At 37.0% G+C, this 24,629-nt stretch overlaps 1 protein-coding gene and 1 long non-coding RNA gene across 5 annotated transcripts in view; both read right to left on the reverse strand.

The window, feature by feature from the left end:
* Positions 1-746: 746 nt before the first annotated feature.
* On the reverse strand, positions 747-1,773 carry LOC149654668 (uncharacterized). The gene is made up of 4 exons (XR_016370698.1): positions 1,724-1,773; positions 1,484-1,644; positions 1,165-1,279; positions 747-1,095 (listed from the first exon to the last, which is right to left on the reverse strand). It is a non-coding gene; the product is annotated as an uncharacterized LOC149654668 (long non-coding RNA).
* A 5,566-nt stretch (positions 1,774-7,339) lies between these two features.
* The window catches only part of LOC149654669 (uncharacterized), a 47,086-nt gene continuing 29,796 nt past the window's right edge, over positions 7,340-24,629 (reverse strand). For 2 of the 4 annotated variants that reach the window (XM_089846210.1, XM_089846209.1), the window contains exons 3-5: positions 11,227-11,462; positions 10,563-10,717; positions 7,340-10,471 (exon numbers count right to left, since the gene is read on the reverse strand). In XM_089846210.1, coding sequence (XP_089702336.1) covers positions 9,258-10,471; positions 10,563-10,717; positions 11,227-11,462 — 1,605 coding nt within the window. In that variant the 3' untranslated portion in view covers positions 7,340-9,257. The remainder of the gene's footprint in view (positions 10,472-10,562; positions 10,718-11,226; positions 11,463-24,629) is intronic. The other 2 variants (XM_089846212.1, XM_089846211.1) reach the window with 2 other exon arrangements.

The following is a 24,629-nucleotide window of genomic DNA, read 5'->3' on the forward strand; positions in this document are numbered from 1 at the left end:
TTTCATCTGTTCGAGTTTGAACAAAAAATTTATGAACACAGATGGCACAGTAGTCTCTTCAATTTGGTCTCGCATTGGCAATACCGACCCTATAAGCCTCAACTACGGACCCTTACTTTTGCATTATAGCCTATAAGAGCAATTAACAGTTGCACAATTCAACGCATGATCAAGTCTCCACTTTGCTCTATACGTTAAATGATTGCATATTTTATGGTTGGTTATAACGAAGATAGATATTCAAAAGTGCAACATTAAAGATCAGAAATAATGATCAAAATCAGTCAATTCAACGCTGAGTAACTGAGTTAGCAACATTATCACACACAGCGAGCCCAAGAAGTTTATTTACGGATTTGAATCCCATGCAGTACATTTCCTCAGGCCGCCTTTGATAATGGTACCCATCAATATCAGAGTTACGAAATGCGGAACTATATATGTGTTACCCAACGTTTTCTACTGAGTATACTACACAAACATCACGGTTCCCTAAGTATATTTTAAAGTTAAAACGAAATAAAAACCCCGAAAAAGGTCTTGAAGCAATATGGGAAGAACTCAGCGCTACCGCTCCCTATAAATCGATCCAAATAGGTAATGGAAATAGCCAATTTTTCTCGAACCCCAAGACTAAAATTCTCTCGAGGTAAAACTCTGTAAAACTGAATGAGTTCATAACTTGAGGTAGGCCTTGGTTCTTACATAACGCCATTATATGCTCCATAAGTACGCTTCAACCGAAAGTCTGTCTTAATACAGAAGTAACAGAAACCATTGTTGGATAAGAAGGCAACCTGACCCTAAATTGTGTTTATGGTGTGATAGTTTAAACTAGGGTTAGTTTTAGGTTAGGCTTAGCTTAGGTTTAGACTAAGCTAAGCTCGGGTTTATGTTAGGCTTAGTTCGGGGTTTTTTAGGTTAGGCTTAGCTCTGTTTTCTTTACATTAGGCTTAGCTCGAGTTTAGATCTACAGTATATTTATATTATAAATGTAGTTTACTTTAAGTGATTGGTTTCCATGGTGTTAACCTTTGGTATTTTTTCGAATTTGGGATTTGGCATCTAGTGAATCAGTGAATCTTCTCCCTGGTTCTTTGGCAATGATTCGAAAGCTCAATAAACCAATTTGGGAAGGACGGAACGGTTCGGAATAGAACTTACAATATAGAATTCTAACCAATCCCCACTAAAAGGTATATAGTGTACGTTGTATCTTCCAAACAGTTACTATAAGACTAAGAGTTGCAGTTCATTTGTTACACACACTCACTATAGCCTTGAATAAAAGAGATTTCTGGTATAGTATAGAGATTTCACAATCGGAGATTCTGAACTTAAAGTAGAACTGCAACTATTAAACTACGTAAGAGAACAAAAGTAATTTATAGGAAAATCGCTTACGAAATTTTAGATTTACAATATTTTTGGTTGCATTTATACTTTACTCACTAGCTATGGATAAAAGTTTGGGATACGTTACCATGACAACAAGCAGCTACATCCTTGCACTCAAGTATTTTAAAACAGTGTGGATTAGCTATACGAGTTCTTTCACTTCTGTCCGCCATTTTCCAAGATGGAGGCGGACTCTAAATAACTTCCTAAGTAATTAGGCCTACCTTCTACATAGGATTAACGTTCCTGCAAAGTTTCATCTTGTTAGATAAAGCGGTTCAGCCTTGGCGTTGATTATAAGTCAGTCAATCAAAACTAAAAGCACCTCGAATAGCTAAGTCACAATGTATTTCAAAGGCAAGGATACATTACATCTTTTTCGATCTTAGGGTGAATTTAAAAGAAGGTAAAGATGTCAGCGGAGGTGAATGATATCTCATCGAGCCCCCCCCTCCTCGCCCTTCCCCCCATCCCATTTTCTTAACCAAAAAAGAATGTTTCTGTTAAGATCAATCGCGTCTTACCGCTCCCCGCCCGTTTTTCCAAGAAAAAGTATCATCGGATAAAAAAAGCAATTTTACACTGGGATTGAGATGGGGAGATTGGATCATGCATGTAAGGTACGGTCTGAACGACGTGCTATGATTAGATACCCACAAATATCCCCTCACCATGCACATGCATTCTCAATCCCTGGTTGGGTGGGTATAGCTGCGGCTAAATCTCGAATCGTATTTAATACGATTGGCAAAGGCCTATATATAATATAATATAATACGTTCTGCACTTTCGTGGGTGCAATAGAGGCTAATGGTGTGTTCACCAACTTGTTTTCTTGATGGGTATGTTTACAGACAAAGACGCGATACGAAGCTTCATCCCCAAATTTATTTGTTGTGCAGGACTGGTAACATTGAAATCTATCTAAGGCCATTTCTTTCATGCACATACCGTTGTTGTAACAATCAAGCAGACGATATTATGGCCCCTCCCCCCATTTGAAAAGAGTCCAGTTAGTTAAGTTTAAGCACTGATTTCGTGATTTCGACTATCATAAGCAAGGTTTTGAACTGACTAAACAGAAAGGAAAAGACAAACGCACTAAAGAAATTTTTTTTCTCTTAACAGCCAAGGCCTAGGGTATAAGACCACTCTACGCTTGCGCTATCCTTTCTCATTCACTTTAGACTCATCTAGCTCTCTCTTTCTCTTTAACGCTATCTGGGTGCATTCATCCATTTGCGAAGAAGGGGTTCTATCCCGGTTATCCTTCCGTTTACTCTCTCGTCTCTCTCTCTCTACTACCCATTCTCATTTCGCATGGCCTTCTTTAATGGTATTTCTCCCTTGATCAACGTTTAAAAAAGAAGAGCGTTTTATCGATCATTTTTATCCCTTAGGCAACACCCCTACCAGCATTTCCTTTCATTTCTTCCCTTTTTTGCATAAGTAACTCAAAGGGATAGTAGCGTTTAGTTTAGAAACTGTACAATAAATTTGAAAAATTCGTGTAAATTGAGCAGTTGTCTGTACAATAATAATGGTATGTGCTAGTAAGGTGATCGTTAGGATACTATGGGGCCGCGTTTGTTGTGGCCATGCATTTACGAGTGCATAATTTAACTTCTTTGGTATTTTTGTTGGTTTGTAGTGGGCATCTAGACTCTGTTTTTCCAAATTTTGGAAGCTAAACATCAAAGAACTAGGTGAATTTTAGCAAAAACCGTTGAAACTTAATCCTTTTGGGTAATTTTTTGGGGTTATTTTGACTCAAGAATATTTTTTTTTAACATTTAGAGACCTAAATATAAAAGAAACGTTTGTAATTTTACCAAAATACAGATTAAAATTTTAACACTTGGCTCATTTCTGTGGACAGTGCATGTCCCTTGATAGCATTACAGGCAGTACAATGGAATGCATATTCAAATAAATATTTGGAGCATGGGCCCACACAAATGCTATATGTTTGTGGGGCCCTTGGGTCAGTGCCCATCTAGGCTCAATGGATAACACGGCCATGGATTGCTAGTATCTACATTAATATTGTAGATAACACATTTCCAATATTTCTACGCGTTGATTTCTCCTAAAAAAACTTTGGCCTTTTTGGAAATACAGCTTTATAGGCCTAGTTCTTCTTAGAAATATAAATAAAATAACCCCTTACATAAAGAAAGATAAATATATATCTTGGAACCTATTTCTAATTCTATTTTCTGGGTAAGCTTTGAGCAGAAGCCATTGTCAGTTTCGGCGAAGAGTTAGCTAGCTATAAGGCCCTTACAAAAAAAGGAAAAAAGCAGGCCATCGTTATTGGCGAAGCGGTTAAGCAGTGGACAATCTCGAATAAGAAGAAAATGGAAAAGGAGAGAGGCCTGGACACCAGATTATCGAAAGAAAGCAGATTGCGGTAATAGCACCCCCCCTTGCCCCCCTCCCCCTCGCACACCCCCATGCACAAAAAAGAAAAGGAAATAGAACAAGTTGGTTAAGATAAGATATAAACCCCCGAACAAGCAAGATTAAACCTGAAGAAAAAAATTAACATATTTTTGATTCTAGTTCCCTCTGAGTTAACAAAGAAAATATTTACCGTATTAGTGGTATACTTCGCCTATGAATACTAGCATAAGTTTATAAGATATGTTCCATAAGTATGACTTCGTATTGCTAGGGACTTACAGTTCGAGATAACTAGTTCGAGAATTGAAGTTCTACACTCGGTGGTTAATTTTGCAGGACTCCATTCGGAGTCTGATTATGTTTACTATAGTAGGACCATAAGTTTATAAGTTATGTTCCTTTCATAAGTATGACACTACCTATACTTCGCAATGCTAGAGACTTACACCTCGAGCTAGTTGAATTAGAACGATAAGCGAGAATTACACTCGGTGGTTAATTTTGCAGGACTTCCATCTAGGTCCTATTTAGTCTGCATTACTAAGCCTTTGACAGCGCATGCACCAGGCGTATGTCGCTTTACCTCGAATCTCTGACCTACGTCACTTCATTCATGACAAGCTCCAGTTTGTAACCAGAATTTACAAACTCAAGGTGAACATATCTTATAAACTTATTATAGGAGAGTACTTGGGAAAACCCGAAAGTATTACATTTACAATCATAAGGTTGGTGTAGGTCGTTGCCTTTGATTAGACAAATAACCCTTAAAACCTTAGATAATTGAGGGATTTAAAAAAAAACTAAAGTAAGAAAAGAATATTCTGTTCAGCTGCAGGGAGCGGATCATGGTAGAAAGATCGCTTTCAGTGTGTTCTCCATATCTGGAGCTTATACTTCATCCCCTATCACCCCCAGCTCTTCCTTTTCTGGTCTCGTTTCAGGAAAAGGTCTTTTCTCTTTAGTAGGAACGGCTCAATTATGTTTCATCAATCTTATTTCGCTAGAATGACCTCCCACGACCCCCCCACAACCCTGATACATGTACATTGTATAATATGCCAGCCAGAAGCAAATTAATATTTAATATAAAAATGCTGAGAGTTTAATTCCCTTTTATAACTATAGACAATAACAAATAATAATTTAGAAAGTGAACTAGGTACATGGGGATAGTTTACCACCTAATGACCTACACCAACCCTTGATCTCTTTCTCATTACTACCTTTTTTGACTTTAGACCAATCCACTTAAACAATATCTTTTTTAATCTCTAAAAATAAAAGACGAAATTATTTTGCTAATTCTATTTGTTCATTGCTTTAGAAATTATATTTTAATTTGCTTCAGGGTGGAGATTAAGCGTTTGGTAACTTACAATTAATTCACTTTATATTATAGCGGGAGAAGTGATATAACTAAGTATAAGAGTTCAGCGAAATGGAATAACCTTAGGTATCATAAATTAAGTTGCCGATATTCAAAAGCTTTGTCATAAATCTAGAGAACGCATTTTCATTCATTCAGAATCGCGCTCGTATATACAGAAATGCTTTCAATGGAAAGTCCATCCAAGACTGTACGTACCCTTCCTTGCTTTGGATTTCAAATGGAATTGTACTGAGAGCGTACGTGGCTTAGCTCTTCGGGCTCATGATCCTCCTAAAAGCTAAGACTTGCTTATCTAACAACTGACGTAAGATTTCAATGGTATCTTTAAAAATAACTCCGCGTTTCTGTAATCAAATAGCTAAACCATCCTCCTTTAACCTTTGGCATCTTGAGAAATGGTCAAATATTTCTTAAAATTCTTAGAGTAGGGTAGCTATCATATTTATTAATAAAATTCATTAATTTTGAATATTCTGGTTGAAAAGGCAAGAATTATAATTCACTGCATTCCAATCCTGGATTCTTAATTTACCTATGCTACTCAAAACATTGCAGTAATGTTTTTTCTTGGTTCAGTCAGACTCAGCGTCAACCACAAGTTAAAACTCTACTTGCTGTTTTTTCTATATGTCTTTAGTCAAAATATGAAAAATTAGTGAAATAAATCAGTCCTAATTAATCCAATTAAAACCAACATTAGTCTAATAATTAAAATTATTAGGATGATCAAACCAGTGGCTTTCCCCGTGCACAGTCCCTTGCCCATAGAGCTGCTTCACCCGTTCTATTCAACCATTGGTGCTGGTCGTAGAGTATGTATGTACTTACAAAAGGCCAGGGAAAAGGGGCTTTTAATTAATGACGATACGAGCAAAGATAATTTGAATTGCTAATTGCAAAGAGAGAGAGAGAGAGACCTGAGGGAAGGGGGAGGTTTACCTTCATGTCCTATAACTTTTAATTGCTATTTTAGAAACACGTTAACGTTCTACAAAACTGTCTAGTTAGGCTTGTATAAAAAACGGTTTGTTGACACTAACCATAGATATATTATAAACTTCTAAATTTTAAAGACCTTATGTAAGTACAGAAAAGGTTTTATGCTTATAATATTATATTCTTTTAAAAGGATAGTAGCTTTTAATATCAAGTTTTGTTAGTTTAAAATGTTGAATACGGTGTTTCTCCTAACACTTTGGTGTTAGACTGGAAAGCCCCCCACCAGGCGCAATAACCCAATGCTATTCTCCATAGCCCCTGTAGAACTGTTTCACACGCTATACACCAATTTGAAAAATAAAGATGTCTAACATTTGCGTTGCGATTTTTAACAAAACAGAATTGAACTGAACTGATCCCTTATCAACTAGACATATGGCACTACTAATTTAATTTCATATACAACCGCCTGTAACTCCCTTACACATCAGAATGTATCTAAAATATATTAATTAGTTCAGGAAAATCACCCAACTAATACAAAAACATTTTTTTTTACAAACCCCGGATCATTTTGAAGACCAATGACCTTTCCACGGCTACCCTGGTATCGTTAAAAATGTACTAAGCATCAAGTTGATTAAAACTGGCTGCTATGGAAACGGGGCGGCCTTATAAACCGTTACAAAAGCTTTTAGTATTTCGACGTGTACGATAAGACTTGTGAAAAATGCAAAGTCTTAAAAAATGTCGCCAAAGAGTTGGAAGTATAGTATAGTACGAGGGTGGAATATATTAGCCCCGAGGAAGCTTTTGAGGAACTACTTTCTATCTCTCCTCCGCTGACTCGATCTCTTTACTTCTGGAAAGGGATCCGAGTTGACAACGACACTTGATTATAGCGGCCCGTTGCCCGCAGTGACCTTCTTAAAACTTTTTCGGGGTAGATGCGCCGAGTGCGCTTCTACCCCAATCGATACTTGGGAGATTCGACCTCTCGGGATTTGACCTCTCTCTCTCTCTCTCTCTCTCTCTCTCTCTCTCTCTCTCTCTCTCGCAACGAAGAGCATTGGACCGAGCGCGAGCTACCGAGAGGGTATACAGGATGGTTTAGCTATTGATAAGAATATAATACTTACCAAATCATTTTATAATTCATCAAAATTGAGGCCTATTAATTATAATATTCGAGATCCAGAAAAATTTAGCAAAAAACTTCATTTATTTCTTTGTACAATGCGCAATCAATCAACCAATTTAACATCCACGAGAGACAAGTTATTTCTTTTCCAAAATTAAAACATTACGTTGTGATAAATAAATTAATATTAAAAATATTCGACTGTCGCCATCTTGAGGGGTCGAATAAACGCGAGTGAGTTGTTTCAAAGGGTGGAGGAGGTAAGGGGGCATGTATTACAACAATGGCGCCTGCGCAGTTTATTTATTTATTTATTCAATTTAATTCCCTTGCGAATAAAACCCCTTTTAAAAGAAGGTATTTATTTTCATATTTTGTTTGGTTTGATAAAAAACGGTTAATGTTTAATTACATTTGTTTAAGTAGTATTTTGTTTTTTTTTTGTTTTTTAGTATAGCTTGTTTTAACACGTTCCCCTCTCTCTGTAACCATTTTCCTTAGTGTCTAAACATTAAAAATTTTCTTACAATCTTAATTTTTAACTGCAGCCACTCAACCGCTTAAATTTAATGATTCTAATTAAAATATAAGTTTAAATTTAATCTCTGTGACTCAACTTAATTTTTGAAAGAAGAGCTAGTCTTTGAAATAAGTTGAAAAAGATATATTTGTTTTTATTTTAAGGCGTGTTTGTTTAAATTGGGCTGTTTATTTATTTATTTGTGCGATATTTTATAAATTCGGCTGTAATTAATTTGATATTTAGTGTAATTAAATTAAATTAAATTAGAATAAATATAAAAGTTAAATTATAGTTAATACTGAATTAACTATAAAACTTTTATATTATAATAAAAGTAGGTACCTAAATTCAAACTACGTATTTTATACCTTTAAAAATTGAGGGTTTATTGTCCTATTGATCTGAAGCTACATGGCCGGCCGGTTTTAGTCTTTATGGTTTACTGCTAAATACGTGGTGTTATATTATATCATATAACTTTCAAATAGTCTATAATTAAACGTTTTAAATATAGGATTACATTAGGTTTACCTGCATATTGATTTAATGTAAATAAGCGGTAGAGTGGCTGAAAACGTGTGAAAAAATTAAATGTTTCACTTCTTCAATCTATACAATATCATCATAGGTACAATTCTCTAACTGGTTTTTATTTATTTTTTATTTTATTTCGATTCCATTTCTACAAGAGAGAGTGGACAACGACGATTCTAAACTTTTTAATTTTTTTTATTTACTTAATTTTTGTGACATTAAAAAACGTTTTTGGTATTTTTTTTCATTTCCAATATAAAAACACGTGTGCGAAAAATTCGATTCGGGGGAAATTTGGATTAAATATCAAAGGCTTATTTGGGATCGTTTATTATTTAACTAATTAAAATTGTTTCTTAGGGTGAAACGCGTGATTGGTTGGTTAAAACTTCAGCTCATACTAATATTTGGATTGGGATTGGAGGGAGGGAGGGGGGATTTAGGGGGCGGGGTTTACGAGAAAAGACGTTTTTCAATTTATCGAAATATCCGTGGGATTGTTTACCTCCGTTTATTTATTTATTTGTTTAATTAATACCGTTTTGTTTATCAGTATGTCAAAATCACAGCTATTTTTTTTTTATATCTCGGATTAAGGTCCTTTTAATTAATTTAAGTTCGTGACTTAATTTAATTATCTTTGATAATAATTTATTATAAAAAAAAACAGAAGAAAAGAAAAAAACAGTCTTTAATCGTCACTTAATTATAATAATTATATTAATCTAAGCGGAAGTTTCATAATTACCTCCGTCGAAGTACGTTTCTTTCACGCCCTGCCAATAGGAAACGTTGTCATCTCGTGTCACGTGGTATAGCGCAATACTCGGCAAATACTTCTAAGGAGGTTAATAATGTAACTTCCAAATGGGGCTTTTTAATTTAAAATTTAAATCATCATGTTCTGACATCACGTGACTCTCTCAGCCCAAGGCCAGAGAGCTTTTTCTGTGACTAGCGTTGCTAGAGCCGTTATTATTAACGTGAGGATTTTCGGAACCAGTTACCGAGTGATTATTCGCGACATTCGAGAAGGAAGAATCTGATTTCGAATGCAAGTATTGTCTAGTGGCTCTCCGATGGTTCCGATGTTGGTGATGAGGCCTTTGTTCAAAAATCGACTGTTGCTGAAGCTGAGGATTATTGGGGTTCCGATTGGAGCCACCGCCGCCAGAAGCCGCGGAGGACAAGTGCTGAACTGACGGTGACTTAGTCTGTTGATAGGAAATGGGTACCACGTCCGGTTGAATTTGGGACGATGGCACTTGTTGCTGAATAACGTTCAACGGGGCTTGAGGTTGCATTAAATGTTGTTGTTGCAGTTGCAACGCGTTTTTGGGCACGTAAAGAGAATTTTTCTCAACGGTAACGGACGGTTGTCCGTAAATACTACTGGGACGCGTTGGATCAGTCATGCCGCTCGAGTAATTACCTCCTCCGTTACGAGGGGTTCCGTGCGAAGGTGTACCCGTGTTTGATCCGAGAGAGTTTGACGACAAGGCCTGCGTAGAGCAAGAATGGGAACGATGGTATTCGCGCATGCTCCGTAAACTGGACGTGGCGTTACCGCTACCACCGCTGGTCGTATTGGTATTATTTCCACTTCCGGAGCTTCCTCCTCCTCCACTTCCGCCGCTGCCGTTCCCGCTGTCGTTCCTGCTTATCGGGGAATCGGGCCGGATGAAACTAAATTCGGAAGTGACATTTGTCGCGGCACTCTTGCTTTGACGCATTTCCGGGCTTGGAGCTATCTCGGGGGCAGATAAAACGTGTTGGGCGTACAGAGAGCGTTGCGTCAAGGCCGGTGAGACTTGTAATGACCGCGGAGAAGGCCGGTATAATTGTCCACCGTTACCGTGTCCTCCGCCTGTGCTAAACCCGCCGAAACTGAACCCGGTACCGTACCCGAAACCGCTAGCGGATATACCGGTTGCTGACGAGGCCGTACCGCAACCCATTCCGATCCCTTTACCGAGCGACGCTAATGACGTGTGGGAACCCGAGGCGCATTGAGGAGCCAAACGTGGCCCCATGGCGTTGCGAGGCCTAAGGCACAGTTCGGAATCGTAGCCCATATCCAATTCGGTATCATTCGATATCACGATGTCCGTTAGAACTGGGAACGCATTGAAAAAACCTATTAAACCTTCGTGTCAATTTTCAAGACGACAACCATTGCAATTTTAGGGGAACTGAGGGGGGGGGGGTGCGTAAAACAACTGGCCTACCAGATATTCTCTGAGATCTCTTTCCCAGATGAGGTGTAGGTTGGTGTTCCGTACTTGATCGAAGACTTCCGGAAAAGTCCTTCGCGCTGGTCGAATGCAAAATGGATCTCTCAACGTGACTATCTGATAACGTATGCTGTAACGTCATGGCTTGCCTGAATCAGTCGACAAAAAACAACGGGGGTAAAAACTGGATCAGTTTACCAGTCATGAAGATTATAAGGAATGAATGAATAATGAAACCAAGGCGCTACAAGAAACATATCGTGCAAATATGAAACTCAAAGGAAACAAATTGTGCCAAAAAGAGAAATGAGCCAAATATAACCAAACTTTGCAATAATGGAAGCATAACATGCCAGTAAAGAAAACCAAATGAAACCAAAGCCTCATGCCAAAACACGAAAACCAATAAAACCAAAGTTTTATGACCATAAAAAGTGCAAAAACATTCGTGAAATAATGAAAATCAATGGAAAACAGCAAATAAATGGAATTAGCCAGAAATAAATTAGAAGGCGTGCAAAACTGACTACACAAAGTGATAAAGAATTAGTTAAAAAGAGTTTTAAGGAAGGGAGATGTTTTAGCGATGTCCCAAAAAGCAGCTGGCGTTTATGTGTTAATCCCGCATGATGAAGACGTGGAACTTTGATAACTGTACCGATACCTTCTGAGAAGACCTGTCTCCGAAATCTGAGGAATTAAGGTGTGAGCTTTCCTGAGAGCTTCCCGTCGTCCTTTGCTACGACTTATGGCATCACGTAACGCAAACATCCAATCGTCCAAACCCTTGGGTGACCACAATAACAACTGACCATCTTGACCAACTTTGATGGCTATGACGCCGTCTCTCTTTTTGTCCACCCATTGGAGACCTTCCACGTCAACTAAATTCACCTAAACACAAGCATCGAAAGGTTCAAACAAGGTTCAAGAGCCATAAACGTTGCGTAGAATGTACCGCTAAATTTGATAGGAATTCTACAATTCCTCCACATTTTCAATTGTTTGCAAATAAAATTGTAATAAAAAACATTGTAAACCTTAGTTTAATATTTCCCCCAGGTATTGAAGCCATGGTCCTAAAATATGGGTCATAACTACTACTATTTGTAAAAGCAGCATCTATAAACAAACATTCAAAAGTTTCAAAGTACAATGGGCGTAGAGAAATGTCTGGGCAATACCAGTAAACAAACATATATTAAAATCCGCGACTGTTTGCAAAATTTCTTGAGGGGAACACAGAAAGAAATAGTCAACCCTTGCAATATAGAAAGAACTGCCAATCATAAGTGAGTTCTTTAGCCCTAAGGCCAAAATACACTTTATATATAGGCTTGTGGATTGGGAGAAGCTGCGTTGGGATTGGTTGCGAGATGAGAAAAGTCGAGAGAAAAAAAGTTTTCCACGTTTCCTGGTGAGGTAGAAAATTGCGTTGGTAATTTCATATATTTTCGCGGGTCTCCCCCCCCCCATCCTATATAGCCTCAACGAACCTAGCTAGAGAGGGGAAAAAACTGTTCTCTAAAATAGGACCTTCGGAGAAAAAATGCAGCCGCGTCGCTAAGCAACCCAAAAGATCCAAAAAAATACAATTTTAAACCTTAGGATATTGAAGGCTTTAGGGTGTATTGGTTTGAAGGAAATGGGTGATGGTTTAATAATGGTACTTCGAAATATTGTTATTGATAAAAATTAATTAAAAGTAGTGGAAATAGTTTAAAAATCGTCTGCTACGACACGCGTATGGAAATATAACCCTTTTTTTTCTTAATATAGGACAAAACATCCGATGTATGAACCCAATGACGTTAGATGGGGCTTTGAAGTTACCAGTCAACCAATAAATTTGGATGGCCCGTATTGTTTGAAGCCATATCTTAATTTACCTCTTTATTGTCCATCCACATACAAGAAGGTTGTCACACACCGGACACTATATTGATAACTTATAACGCTTTAACCGCACGGCGTTCATTTACTGACCCTGAAGGATTAAGTTACCAACCCAATTCTAATAGCTTTCACAACAATCACATTCGCAGGGGTTTTAAAACTACCGTGCTCACCTTGTTACATTTTTTTAAAGCAATCCTTACGCCTTAGCTAAACTCCTCATCCTCTTCCTCTTTCAGCAGGCGAATTCTAAACTTAAAGAGGACGACAGCCTCGGAACAGACAAGTTATTTTTTAAGAACGGAAGCCTCGAGGCCCTCTCCCAAAAATATTATGGAAGCATATATATATCTTAAAAGGAACCCTATAAAAGTTGACTGCCCAAATCAAGCGAATGTTTTCATAGATGGCTAGTGCTAAACTATACAGCATGGTTTAGCTATTAGAGGATGAAAATATACTTTCACTTTAATATTATGAAAGACGTAAGTTTAACAGACACTTTTGAAAGGGGCGGGGCGGTGTAGTATCGTCTGCTTGATTTAGGGTTAGGAAGGAACATTGATAGGACGGTATGCTCATTCCAAAGACTTTGGAAAGGGCTTCAAAGTTACCAGTCCTGCACCAAATTTATTTAGTATTGTTCGAAGCCATAGCCATTACTTAAAGCATAGCGCGGCTCCTGTGGATCCCCTACAAGGGGACTTTCCTCCTGAGCTCCGGGTTTGGCTTGGCAAAGGCTAGTGAGCGGGATTTATACATGCACGTATAAATCCCGCCCACAAATGCCTCTAGCTTCGCCAAGCCAAAACTGGATTTCGCAAGGAAAGTCAACTTGTAGGGGATCCACAGGAGCCGCGCTATGCTTTAATTTATGTCTTTGTGGTCACCACACCAGACTCGATTATATAAAAACGTCTTGGTTTGGACCAAGGCCGAAAAAACAAACGATATGTGTGAGGTTTATCAATTGACTGAAGTATCAGATATTGAAATTTTTTCTAGTTATTTTTATACACTCAATCCTTAATCAATATTTAATTCAATCAACTGATTTTACTGTTAATCGACCTAGTCCCTCTAAATTAATTGAAAAAATTACATATCTACGCTTTTTCAAGAACAATTACATTTTCCGAAAACATTTTATCGTGAAATTAATTTATCATGTTGAGGATACAGTATTGAATATTTGAAATGTTCTACTGGATGTCTAAAAAAAGCAAGCGAACTTTGGCATAACTCGAATGGAAAATGTAAATATTTGATCGTGGATGCCAAACAAGGGTGTTGCGCGAATTTATACATTTAATTTCGTATATCGAAATGCTACATTTCTATTGTCGCCTCTTTGATGGTAAAGTTGCACTGGAACTTCCTTTTCCGTACTTAAGAATTTCTTGGTCATAACTCAGTCTATGGTAATATTGGCTGAGTGTGTTGCGACGGCTCAGATGACCCATACACTGAAACCACTGGTGATTATAAAATGCCATATATTTTGAAAATAGAGGAAGGGAGGGGGTGTCGGAGTTAAATGTGACCTTCTTGGCATAACTAGTAATGAATGATTTGTTTAACCATATTATTTCCGCGGGAAATGAATATAACAAGTCTGAGAAGTATTTCTGTTTATGTGATCTTTACCCTTTACCACACAGGATAAACTTTGTTGCTTTGTCTTAAGTAGACGACATTCACTCTAAACGACATTCTTATCAACAACTTAAAACAGATTTAAACTTCTTTTGGTGCAAACTTGAAAATTTGTCAAGCCAGCAACAATTAAAACTATGTCGGTCAAGATGCTCACAAGTTAGTGAGCATCGACACGAAATCCCTTCAAAATAATTAACTTCATGATAAAATGTTTTCGGAAAATGTAATTGTTCTTGAAAAAGCGTAGATATGTAATTTTTTCAATTAATTTAGAGGGACTAGGTCGATTAACAGTAAAATCAGTTGATTGAATTAAATATTGATTAAGGATTGAGTGTATAAAAATAACTAGAAAAAATTTCAATATCTGATACTTCAGTCAATTGATAAACCTCACACATATCGTTTGTTTTTTCGGCCTTGGTCCAAACCAAGACGTTTTTATATAATATCTGTCGCTTCAGTCTTAATGTAATTAAATTTTGAGTAATTATGTTTTCTTTACCGCTTATTATTATGTCCAATTACGATGGTCAAAACATGCATCTAGCAGGGCCCGAACGTTGCACCTTCCGCGTGTTAGGCGGACGAGATAACCACTACACTACACATACCTGGTAATACTGAGATTCCTAAGAGATCTAGCTTATTATTATGTCCAATCACGATGGTCAAAACATGTATCTACCAGGGCTCGAACCCGGGACCTTCCGCATGTAAAGCGGACGTGATAACCACTACACCATAGTTACTTGGTTATTCTGAGTTTTCGAAGAGATCTAGCTTATTATCGTGTCCAATAACGATAGTCAAGTCATGTATCTACCAGGGCTCGAACCTGGGACCTTCCGAGTGTAAAGCGGACGTGATAACCACTACACCATAGTTACTTGGTTATTTTGAGTTTTCGAAGAGCTCTAGCATTATTATTATGTCCAATCACGATGGTCGAAACAAGTACTTCTGTAATTAACTAAAATTAACATACTTAGACTTAATTGTTTCTGATTAAACTAGCCGATCGCACACCCTGAATACTTAGTTGTTAAATTAAGAGTATTCCGAAAAGTATCTTCGCTCTAGTTTTTCAGTTAGAGGTGGTTAAATATCACGAAAAACCCCATGTTAATCTCCATAGGAAAATTGGTAAAAGCATGTGAATTTTGCTTTAACGTTACAAAAGAGTATCAAGTCATATCTACAAGGGCCTACCGGCCCTGTAGAATCTTCTATTTTACTCCTCGGTTTTTATAAAGGGTCTACTGGGGAGTTATTAGCGCTACTCAAATAGCTAAGCAACACACTGTCAACTCAAGACCGTCCGCGTCACGCTTCGACTGACGAAGGGAAAGTAGTCTGTACCATTTTATATCTCTTTTTTGCTCTCTCTAAAGCAGCGCGGTTAACATTTGACATCTTTCCCCGCAAAATGTCACGCCTTTTTGAACTCTGCTTGTGACATTTTACACACGGCACGCGGCACTGCCTTACAGAAGCCAAATATAAAAAAAAATTAAAGTGAAAATGCAACCGACAGTAATAAATACATCAAGAGCAATTCACGTGTCAAAGAACCACCGTCACGTGACACCTATAGCTTTGAAAAAGGCCGGGAGATTAAATATATAATGACCTTGATATGGTGGGATATTGAAAGATGAAGCTAAAGTCTAGGCCTTGGTCAAAAAACATATCACCATACTGAAACTACCCCTTTAAAGCGGGTATTTTAGAACGTGACTCGCTGATTGGTTGGTTAACTTAAATATTCAATAGTTCTCTGTAGAAAGAAAGAAAGGCTTTCTTTGCTTAAGAGCTAAGCCTAATTTTCTAAAGTAATAAAAAAAAATTCAAATATTCTTTATCGACATTTTTTTTTTAAACGGGGGTTGGCTTTTCCCAGCTTCCGAATTTTCTCGCTGTTTTTTTTTTTCCCCTTCTTTCATTTAAGACTTTAGTTTACGTTTCATCGCGCCTTTGGTGATGGTCCTGATTTTATATTAAAAATTTTCCCCTCAATTTGAATTTTAATCCAGCTAACCAACCACCCAGAAGGCACAAAGACAAAAAAGTAAAATATTGAAGATTTTCTTATTGTTATTTTTAGAACCACTCCCCTAAAATTAGCAGCTTGCAATTAAATTAAAACAACAAAATAATAACAAATAAAATTATTTTAAAATACAGTTTAAAAACTCAAAAAAGGCTCAATACCTTTAAAGATGTGTTATCACTCATTTACCAAAAAAAAAAAAACAGCAGTAAATTACTAATATTTAACGTAATCTAAAGCGAGTACGCGTAAGTAACCCGGTGTGTCTATCCCCTCGTGGTAGACACCTGACACAAATAACCCTTTTAACACAATAGAAAATAAAAGTACAACAAAAAAATTATTATAAAACACCTTGAAGGCAATACATTTTTCTGTCCTCAAAAAAATTTATAATCTCACTTAATATTGAAGTATATAGTTTAAAATTTAGAGCGTCGTAATAATAAAAAACCGGGAAACCGAAACCCGTTATACTCGAATTCTTAGCTTAGAGCCGGCAGTTTTATTTTCAACAGTTAACCACCATAAATGGGCATTCAATATTTCTAACCATTTATTAATGTCAGAGTGGTTAAATTCTGGCTTTTGATACCACAAGGTGTCAAATAATTTTTAGTATAAGTTGAAATGCAACCACAGATTTAAAGATCCATAATTATACATTAAGAACGCGTAAAATTCGGGTTGCATATCTACTTTAAATAAATTATTATGATGGTGCTTAAGGGATGAAAATAATAATAAAAAAATTAACCCCTTGGTAGTTTTAAAAATTAATTAAACTTAAACAATCCATCAAGTTATAATCTGGGTCATCACGGAAAAATTCTTTACCTTAATTGTAAGCTAATTACTAAATTATTAAAATGTACCCAAACTGCATTTTTATATAATTATTATTGTAGAATGAGAGGCAGGTTTGAAAGGTATAAGAAAGATTCCTTCCCTCATTCGTTAAATAATTGAGAGATTTCAGTTTTCTGCGTAGTACGTCACACCATCCTAAGTCCTACTACGGGTTTTGGTAGCCATATTGGTGGGTTTCAGCTTTCCTTGAGCCCACCAATATGGTGGTGTAAATTATCTCACGTATCTTAGCTCCTCCTCCAAACGAATAACGAAAGCTCTCTATTCTTTAAAAGATAAATGCCCCATTCTAATCAATGGTAAGCTTACAGAGATACTGACTTGGTTGAGAGTTAAGTTAAAGTAAAATTAGGTCAAAGCTATGGGCTTTCCTATCAGAAAATTGAATGTTCTCTTTTATACTTGAAAGAGTTCGACGCGATAAAACTCGGACAAATGTATAGCGGACGACAAATTCTCTCTCTTTTTCTGGAAAAGAGTGGGTTGGAGTGTCCATGGACTTCTCTACACTAAAAGGACTAGAGCTGCGTTATTGAAATTCTGAGTGTATTGAGCCGGTAGAAGTGAAGTTCACGACCATTTTTAGTCTATGGTTTCGATATAATGTCAATAACATTATCCGGGGCGCCACCTACACAATCTAGAAACTTACTCTATAGTAAAGTTGCCAACTGCCAAGCCTTATACCAGAGATAGTCGCTCTTATGAATGAAGATATAGCACAAAAAAGTGCTAGCTAGCTAGCTCCTAAGAAGTAGAATTTTATATATATATATGTATGTATATATATATATATCTCCAAGGTGTTTTCTATCTATCTTTGCCTACAGTGCAATTTTTTTTTTATTTTTGGATACGTCTAAGTATTGATTTATCAGGGTTCGGACCAAATTTTTATATTGAAACTCCCCAAAGTTTCAAGATTATCCCTGGCTAAATTCCGCCAATATCCCAAACCATTTTAAGAATACTTCATGAGCACACCTGCAGCCCAAATTTAGCATTGCACGACACGAAGCATGGTTTGAATTAATGTCCAACGAAATCTCCGACTTTTTACTAAAACACTTTAAACCCCTGGACTTATCCAGGTTGTGTACGAACCCTGTATATGAACCTCTTCTTTTACTGACCCTCTTTTTGACTTCAAATAACCCTTTCTCCTCTCTGTCTCTGCGGCATTTCCTAGCAATTTAACGGAGTAGAATTGCCGCAAAAGTAAAATAACCAATTTGCAGAATGTTATTGGTAAAAAAAATAGAAGTTATTTTCCAAAATACAGCTACAGATAAAATAGCATTAGTAGGTCAAATTTCAGGGCCTTTATAACGCTCCCTAGGGAATATGGAAATTTCCCTGAAAATATCATAGAATAAAAAAAAAAGAAACAAACTTTTAAATAACTACTTAAAAGAAAACAAATATTTTAACCCTGAAATATTCGTGGAATATTTGAAACCAAAAATAAGAATAATAACAAAAAAAAAACTTTCTGCGTGTGCAAATTCAGTTTCTTTTCTTTAGTTCTAAAATACACCCCTGATTTCCCAGTAAAACAATAAAGAAAGAAAAAAATGGAAAGTTTAAACTCGCGTTCTTATCCCAGGGACCCTATTTTAGTTAGCCTCGCTTTTCAAAAATAGGCAGTTTCTAGGAAAGGAGAATCGAGGTAAAAATACACTATTTATTAGTTCATCCCAAACAGAGCCTTCCGTAAGTGTTAGGCTAATCTTTTAAGAAAAAGGAGTACACTTTATTACAATACACGGTCTTGAAGTAGATCACAAGAAGTACAAATACGTAATATTAAAAACGTAAGTGTGGTAGCGTAAATCCAAACCCCCTCCCCCCAAAAGCAAACGTCATACCCTTCTATCTCTTAGCTCAGTGTAATCCCCCCTACTAGGCACGTGCAGAGTCCCCTCTTACTAGAGCGCGCGCCTAGAGGGGGATACACAGTCTACACCCCTTCTAGGCGCGTGCAGTATCCCCCCTTACTAGAGCGCTCGCCTAGAGGGGGAGGTATCCACAGTCTACACCCCCTTTCAAACGATACTAGTCTATAACAAACCTCGTGCTAAAAAAGGGAGTTGATTACTTCAGGTAATCCACTTTCATTTTCAGTATACTTTAAAACAGGAATGTATATTGCAAACTTGGCATGAAAAATAACTATAGTGAAGCAGTTTCTCACACCAGATGTTACAAACGATAAAGAAAAAACAACGGAAAAGGCGCCCCCTACCGAGAAAAAAATTTCCTTTAAAATATTCTCTCGCGAAATAATATAAAAACGTCAGAAAAAAAGGCATATATATACTTTTCTTTGAAAACATTATAATAGCCTTGGCAGGCGCCAAGGCACAAGGTGTAGTCGCAAAATTTGTATATTTTTTTGGAAAATACAGAATACAGAAAACAGAAAACGAAGGCGTATTAAAGTAAATAGTATAAGAGCAAAACAACAACTCAATTTGTTAATGCAAAGACGAAGTTACATAGGGCTTCCAATCCACCAAGATTATTTATTATCGAACGTTCTCAGTTCTTATATGGGTTCCTTTTAAAGCTATATAAGATTCCAATAAATATTTTTTACGCAGCAATTTCGGCAAGTAATTACAAGCCATTCCAATCATGATTTTCATTTCATAACGAGATCCTAAATATTAACGAATTTCGGCAAACAAAAAAACCCAAAACCGAAACGAGATTAAACAAGTATTACATACGTACATACGTTTCATTTTCATTTAGAACGAAGTGAGAAGAGGATAGGGCTAAGCTAAGCTAAGCCTTGGTCCCAAATTCTTAAGCCTTGGTAAGAGAAAACTAAAAGAAAGAAATAAGAAAATACCCCAGAGAAAAAGAAAAGAATAAAGAGGGTAATAAAAACTACGCGATTTACTAATAATACTTTTTTTGGCTCTCACCCAATATGAAGAAGCTAAAACTCGCAGTCTTGGTATGGGTATAAAATACCTTAGTAAACAGGTTTAAATGCGTTCATACTAAGATTGAACTCTAAGGAAGTATGAAAAAAATTCGCATTAAAACGAAAGAAAATGAACGGTCTTCGGGAAATGAAATGATCACTAAAGTGATAATGAAAAGAAAAACCACCAGTTCAACTCTCTGAAACTTATCATTCCCTACCAAGAAGCGATATCTAGTTTACTAGGGAGAAGGTATAAATTCGCGCCACATTTAGAACTAGCTTTATCTCCAGTCCAAACAAACGTAGGTCCGGAGTTAATCCCCGCCTCTAAATTACAACTAGCATCTCACTGGTTTTTGAAACCTCACGTCAGCGCGACGCGAATGACCAGAAAATTACTTGTATTTTCCGACTGAGGAGAGGCAGCGAAATAGCCCGGCCTCCTTTTACGTCCCCCCTTGTATTTTGAAAGGGGGACTGGGACTATGGCACGCGCGAATACTTAGGCATCTTATACCTTCTCCCTAATAAATTATAGATATCACTTCTTGTCCCTACCATATAACGCAAAAATTTCTATAATAAACAACCAGTTTCACCATCCCTTTATTTCAGTAAAAAAAGAAGAGGGAAAAATGTCGGAAAAGGAAGAAAGAGGCATCACATTCTTGGCATTTTCTTTTTCAATCAATTACTGAATTAGAAAAACTGAACAAAAAACAGCCCAAGAAAGAGAAGAGAAGAGGAGAGGAGAAGGATAGGAACTCGTATGACGATTAAGCTGAAATGAGAGTAAAGCAGCCTTGAAAATTAAATCTCCCTTCTTATTTTTCCTTGCAAAAAAGTACCCTTCGTACAAAGGCTTAGCTTCTTACTACTACAAGATCACCAAGGCTTAATAGAAACCTTTATAAATTAGAATAAGATAGAGGAGCCGAGCTAGTCCTCACGCGACGCGACGAACTAAATACGATTACGTCATTCTCTCTCTCGAATTGCGTTCGAGCTTGAAGGAGTGAGTGAGAGAGAGATACTCAACGACTCAATTAAGCAAGAAATTCTTTAGGAGTGAATTAACAATTAGGGATAGAGTTAGTAAGTTGGTATGGTTCGAAATTTATTTTCATTTTCAAATAAGAGTCAAAAGACTCGAGGGTTTGTTGGGTTTTTGGTTCAAAAGTCAATCAAGTAGGTTTGGGGATTTGATAATAAATTTGACTTTCAATCTCCCCTTCTGACCTGTGGTAGCTAGACATGGTGTTTCAAAAAGGGTAATATAGAGTGATACTGAGGAGCTACGGGAAGGTGACGTCAATATTGGTATAGTCTAAATTGTATGGCCTGAAAAGGGCGGAAAATTTCCCTACTAAGCGTCAGACCCTCAGTTGGCCAATTAGGAGCCTTCCACTCTGTGAAGTTTGCCGCCAATTTGGTGGAAAGGGGAGGAACCATTTTAAGCCACACCTCTATGGCAGCTCCACATGGTCACCAAAAACCGAGGTAAGCGATAGGAGGGTGTGACGCCACGAGAGGGTTTGTTGTAGCAGACTATTACAGGACAGCGAGACGGTTGGTTCTATGAGAAAGTCGAAAATACAACTTCTACAATATTTATCATTCTGCCACAAGGAGTACAGATAAACAAATAAAGATTGGAGTGCTTTACGCATAACCCCCTAATTAAGTTACCTTTGTCTTTCAATTTCTTACTACACTTGTTTAGGGGTGGTCCCTTCTGTCAGAATGTCACAGAAGTTGCTATAACTACTGAATGAAATTCCAAAATGAATAAAACCAGGGAAGGTTGATATCCCCATAGCACAACCTCTTCAAAAGAGTGGAAAGACATGGTTAAACTCAGGCAAGGGGTTTTTGCAGAAATCTACCGAGTGTAACGAACGTTACTTATGAGCGGTGGTTGGTAGCCTCGGAAAGTTAAGTACATAATTCTGGGACTTTTCTAGTTCAGGGTCGCGCGAGTAACGCCGGGAAGGGAACCAGACTAATATTCTTTTAGTAGCGACATAATTCCCTGAAAACGGGCGCGTCTCTTAAACCCCCCCCCCGGGTCTACACTTCAAAGCAGCAACGTGCTACTGGTGGTTTTCTACTGCTGGTCCATATCATTTTATAGGTCTAGTTAGTTGTCTGTTCCTACCGCGGAACTCATAATGTCTTATGAGTACGAGCAAAGAGTTATGTTAACGTTTTTCGAAGAAGTGAAAAATTAATGATATAATTTAATATTGGATTTTTTTTCTTATATTGCATGAATGTTCCTAATATTTTACGAATTTTTTACTAAATATTTTACGATTTTTTCCTAAATATTTTACAATTTTTCCTAAACATTTTACGATTTTTCCTAAATATTTTACGATTATTTTTTTATATAAAATTTTACGAATTCCCCATGAGTTTTGAAACCTTGAAAGAACATAACCCCGAAACTTTATAAAAAATTATAACCTAACACTTCCATCAAAATAACCTCTCTAAAATTGACCATCTACCCCAAACTTCCCTAGCAAAATATGAAAGCGCTCAACACGTGGCAATCCCAAATCCCAGACGCATATAAATAAATAAAAAAAATAAGAAATAAAAATAAAAATGAATTACATAATACAGGGGAGGGGGTAACCACTACCACCAACAACCACGTACTGGTATTTCTTCCAATAGTGACGATGGCGTAAAAAGGTGGCACAAAGATACTTCCGGAATTACCCCAAGGCGGGGGCGGCGTTGCGTCGTCCATCACAAAACGGTAGCGTTTGAAACCCAATCCATTTGCTAAATTGAATTTTTCCAAACCCAAAGAGTTACGGTTGCCTACAAAAGGTTTAAGATGCGATGTATACTCCCACTCAATCCAAATTATCGAACGCTATTCTAAGCTTCCCCCCTTTAACTAAAGTAAAATGATTTTTGTTGAAAAAACACTGTTTTCTTTCCAAGTTTTGGGGCTTTTCTCGAGGGAAATCTTATCAAAATTTTTGAATAAGGAAATTGGATACTTTGTATTTGGGCGTGCCTCGAATCAAATTACAAGTTCAATCTATTATTATTTTTCTGAGCTACGAGTAGCTAGGGGAAATTTCATAAATTACTTCATATAGTTTCGCCAGATTTTTGTAAGACCCCTTCTAAAGCTAGCTAAGTCTTTGGGTCCACATACCGTCCAATAAATGTTCCGTCTAAACCTTATACCAGCCCCTCCTCCATTTGATAAAGGGCCTATTCTTCACAGGTATGGAGTGAAAATTTCAAGTTTGAAACATAGATGGCGCCACAATCTCATTTATTTTGCCTCGCACGGAAGAAAGGCCCTTACGGAAGTCCCATACTTTTGCATTATCGACTTATACTCGTAATATCTATCCCTTTTAAACGAGTTTAAAATTAATTACAGTTTAACACGCTACAGATCACTTAATTTTAGGGAGAGGTACGCGTCTCTAAATCTCTGTTGAATCGTTAAGAAATCCAAGTTATTAAAAGACCTTTATTAAATTCAATGGGGATTCGGCGAATTGCTAATTTAAATTGAAAGAGATTCCCAGAATGAATAATTAAAATAAATCAACAAAGAAAAATATGAATTACAAATAGATAAAGGAAGGTTAAATTGCGCAGAGAATAATACTAATTGCTAATTGTATTTGAACACAAAACGTTCTAGGCAAGTTAAACGGATAAACACATCGTTCCCTGAAGGCCAAGACAGAATGAAGGGCTTCTACTGAAATATACAGGGTGTAAAACTTGGCACGTTTATGTAATTTTTGTCTTATATCAAGGTCTATTAGAGAAAACGGAAAATAACTAATTAAAAATTGATTTATTTATTTCTGCTCAAAGTACTTTAGACATTATCCTCTCGGTGTTACACCCTGTATCGACAATTTTCAAGGTATATTCCCCAAATAGTTGTTGCTAAAAGATCCTCCCCCTCCCCCGTGGCTCCCGAAATCAACAATGGAGGAGCAGTATGCAGTTGGCCCCTCCTTAATTGTTGAGCACAATTCTCATGGGCAAAAGAGACGAACAGCAGCCCTTGTTTTCCTCTAATTAACCCGGGGGAAACAAGTTTCAGGAGCAGTTTGCACTGAAGCGAAAGCTACACTCGGAGTAATATCAAACGTTAATTTTCCATAGGTAAAAGAAAAAAACCCAGGTGCAAGGTAAGATTGTCACATTAAAACACGTATTTTTAGGAAAGTAACAGCAAAACAAGCTATATAATAAATATGCCAAACAAATTGGACAATTTTCGATAACCTTTTGACCTTTATGGAAAATCCTAACGCAATAAACACGCTAGAGTACTGACTGATTCATCCAAATAAATATGCCAAACAAACTGGACAATTTTCAATAACCTTTTGACCTTTTAGGAAAAAAAATCAACACTGAATGGGCTATTTCGATACAAACCGCCAGCTGAATTGATACAACCTTGAATATACCCTAAAGATTTAAGTATAAAAAGGAGGTACGAAAGTTAATCAGAACCACGCACCAACTTTTCTATAAAAGACACAGATTATATTTGCTCTTCAAACGGATTAATTTTTAGAGAGAGGAAAACCTCAATTTCGCTGACGGTACCAGAAAATATATTGAAAGCCAAAGTTAAAGC

Source organism: Phalangium opilio, unplaced genomic scaffold, assembly GCF_054372755.1.
Source record: "Phalangium opilio isolate 3A_F unplaced genomic scaffold, DU_Popi_V2 ptg000079l_1, whole genome shotgun sequence".
NCBI classification, from domain to species: Eukaryota; Metazoa; Arthropoda; class Arachnida; order Opiliones; family Phalangiidae; genus Phalangium; species Phalangium opilio.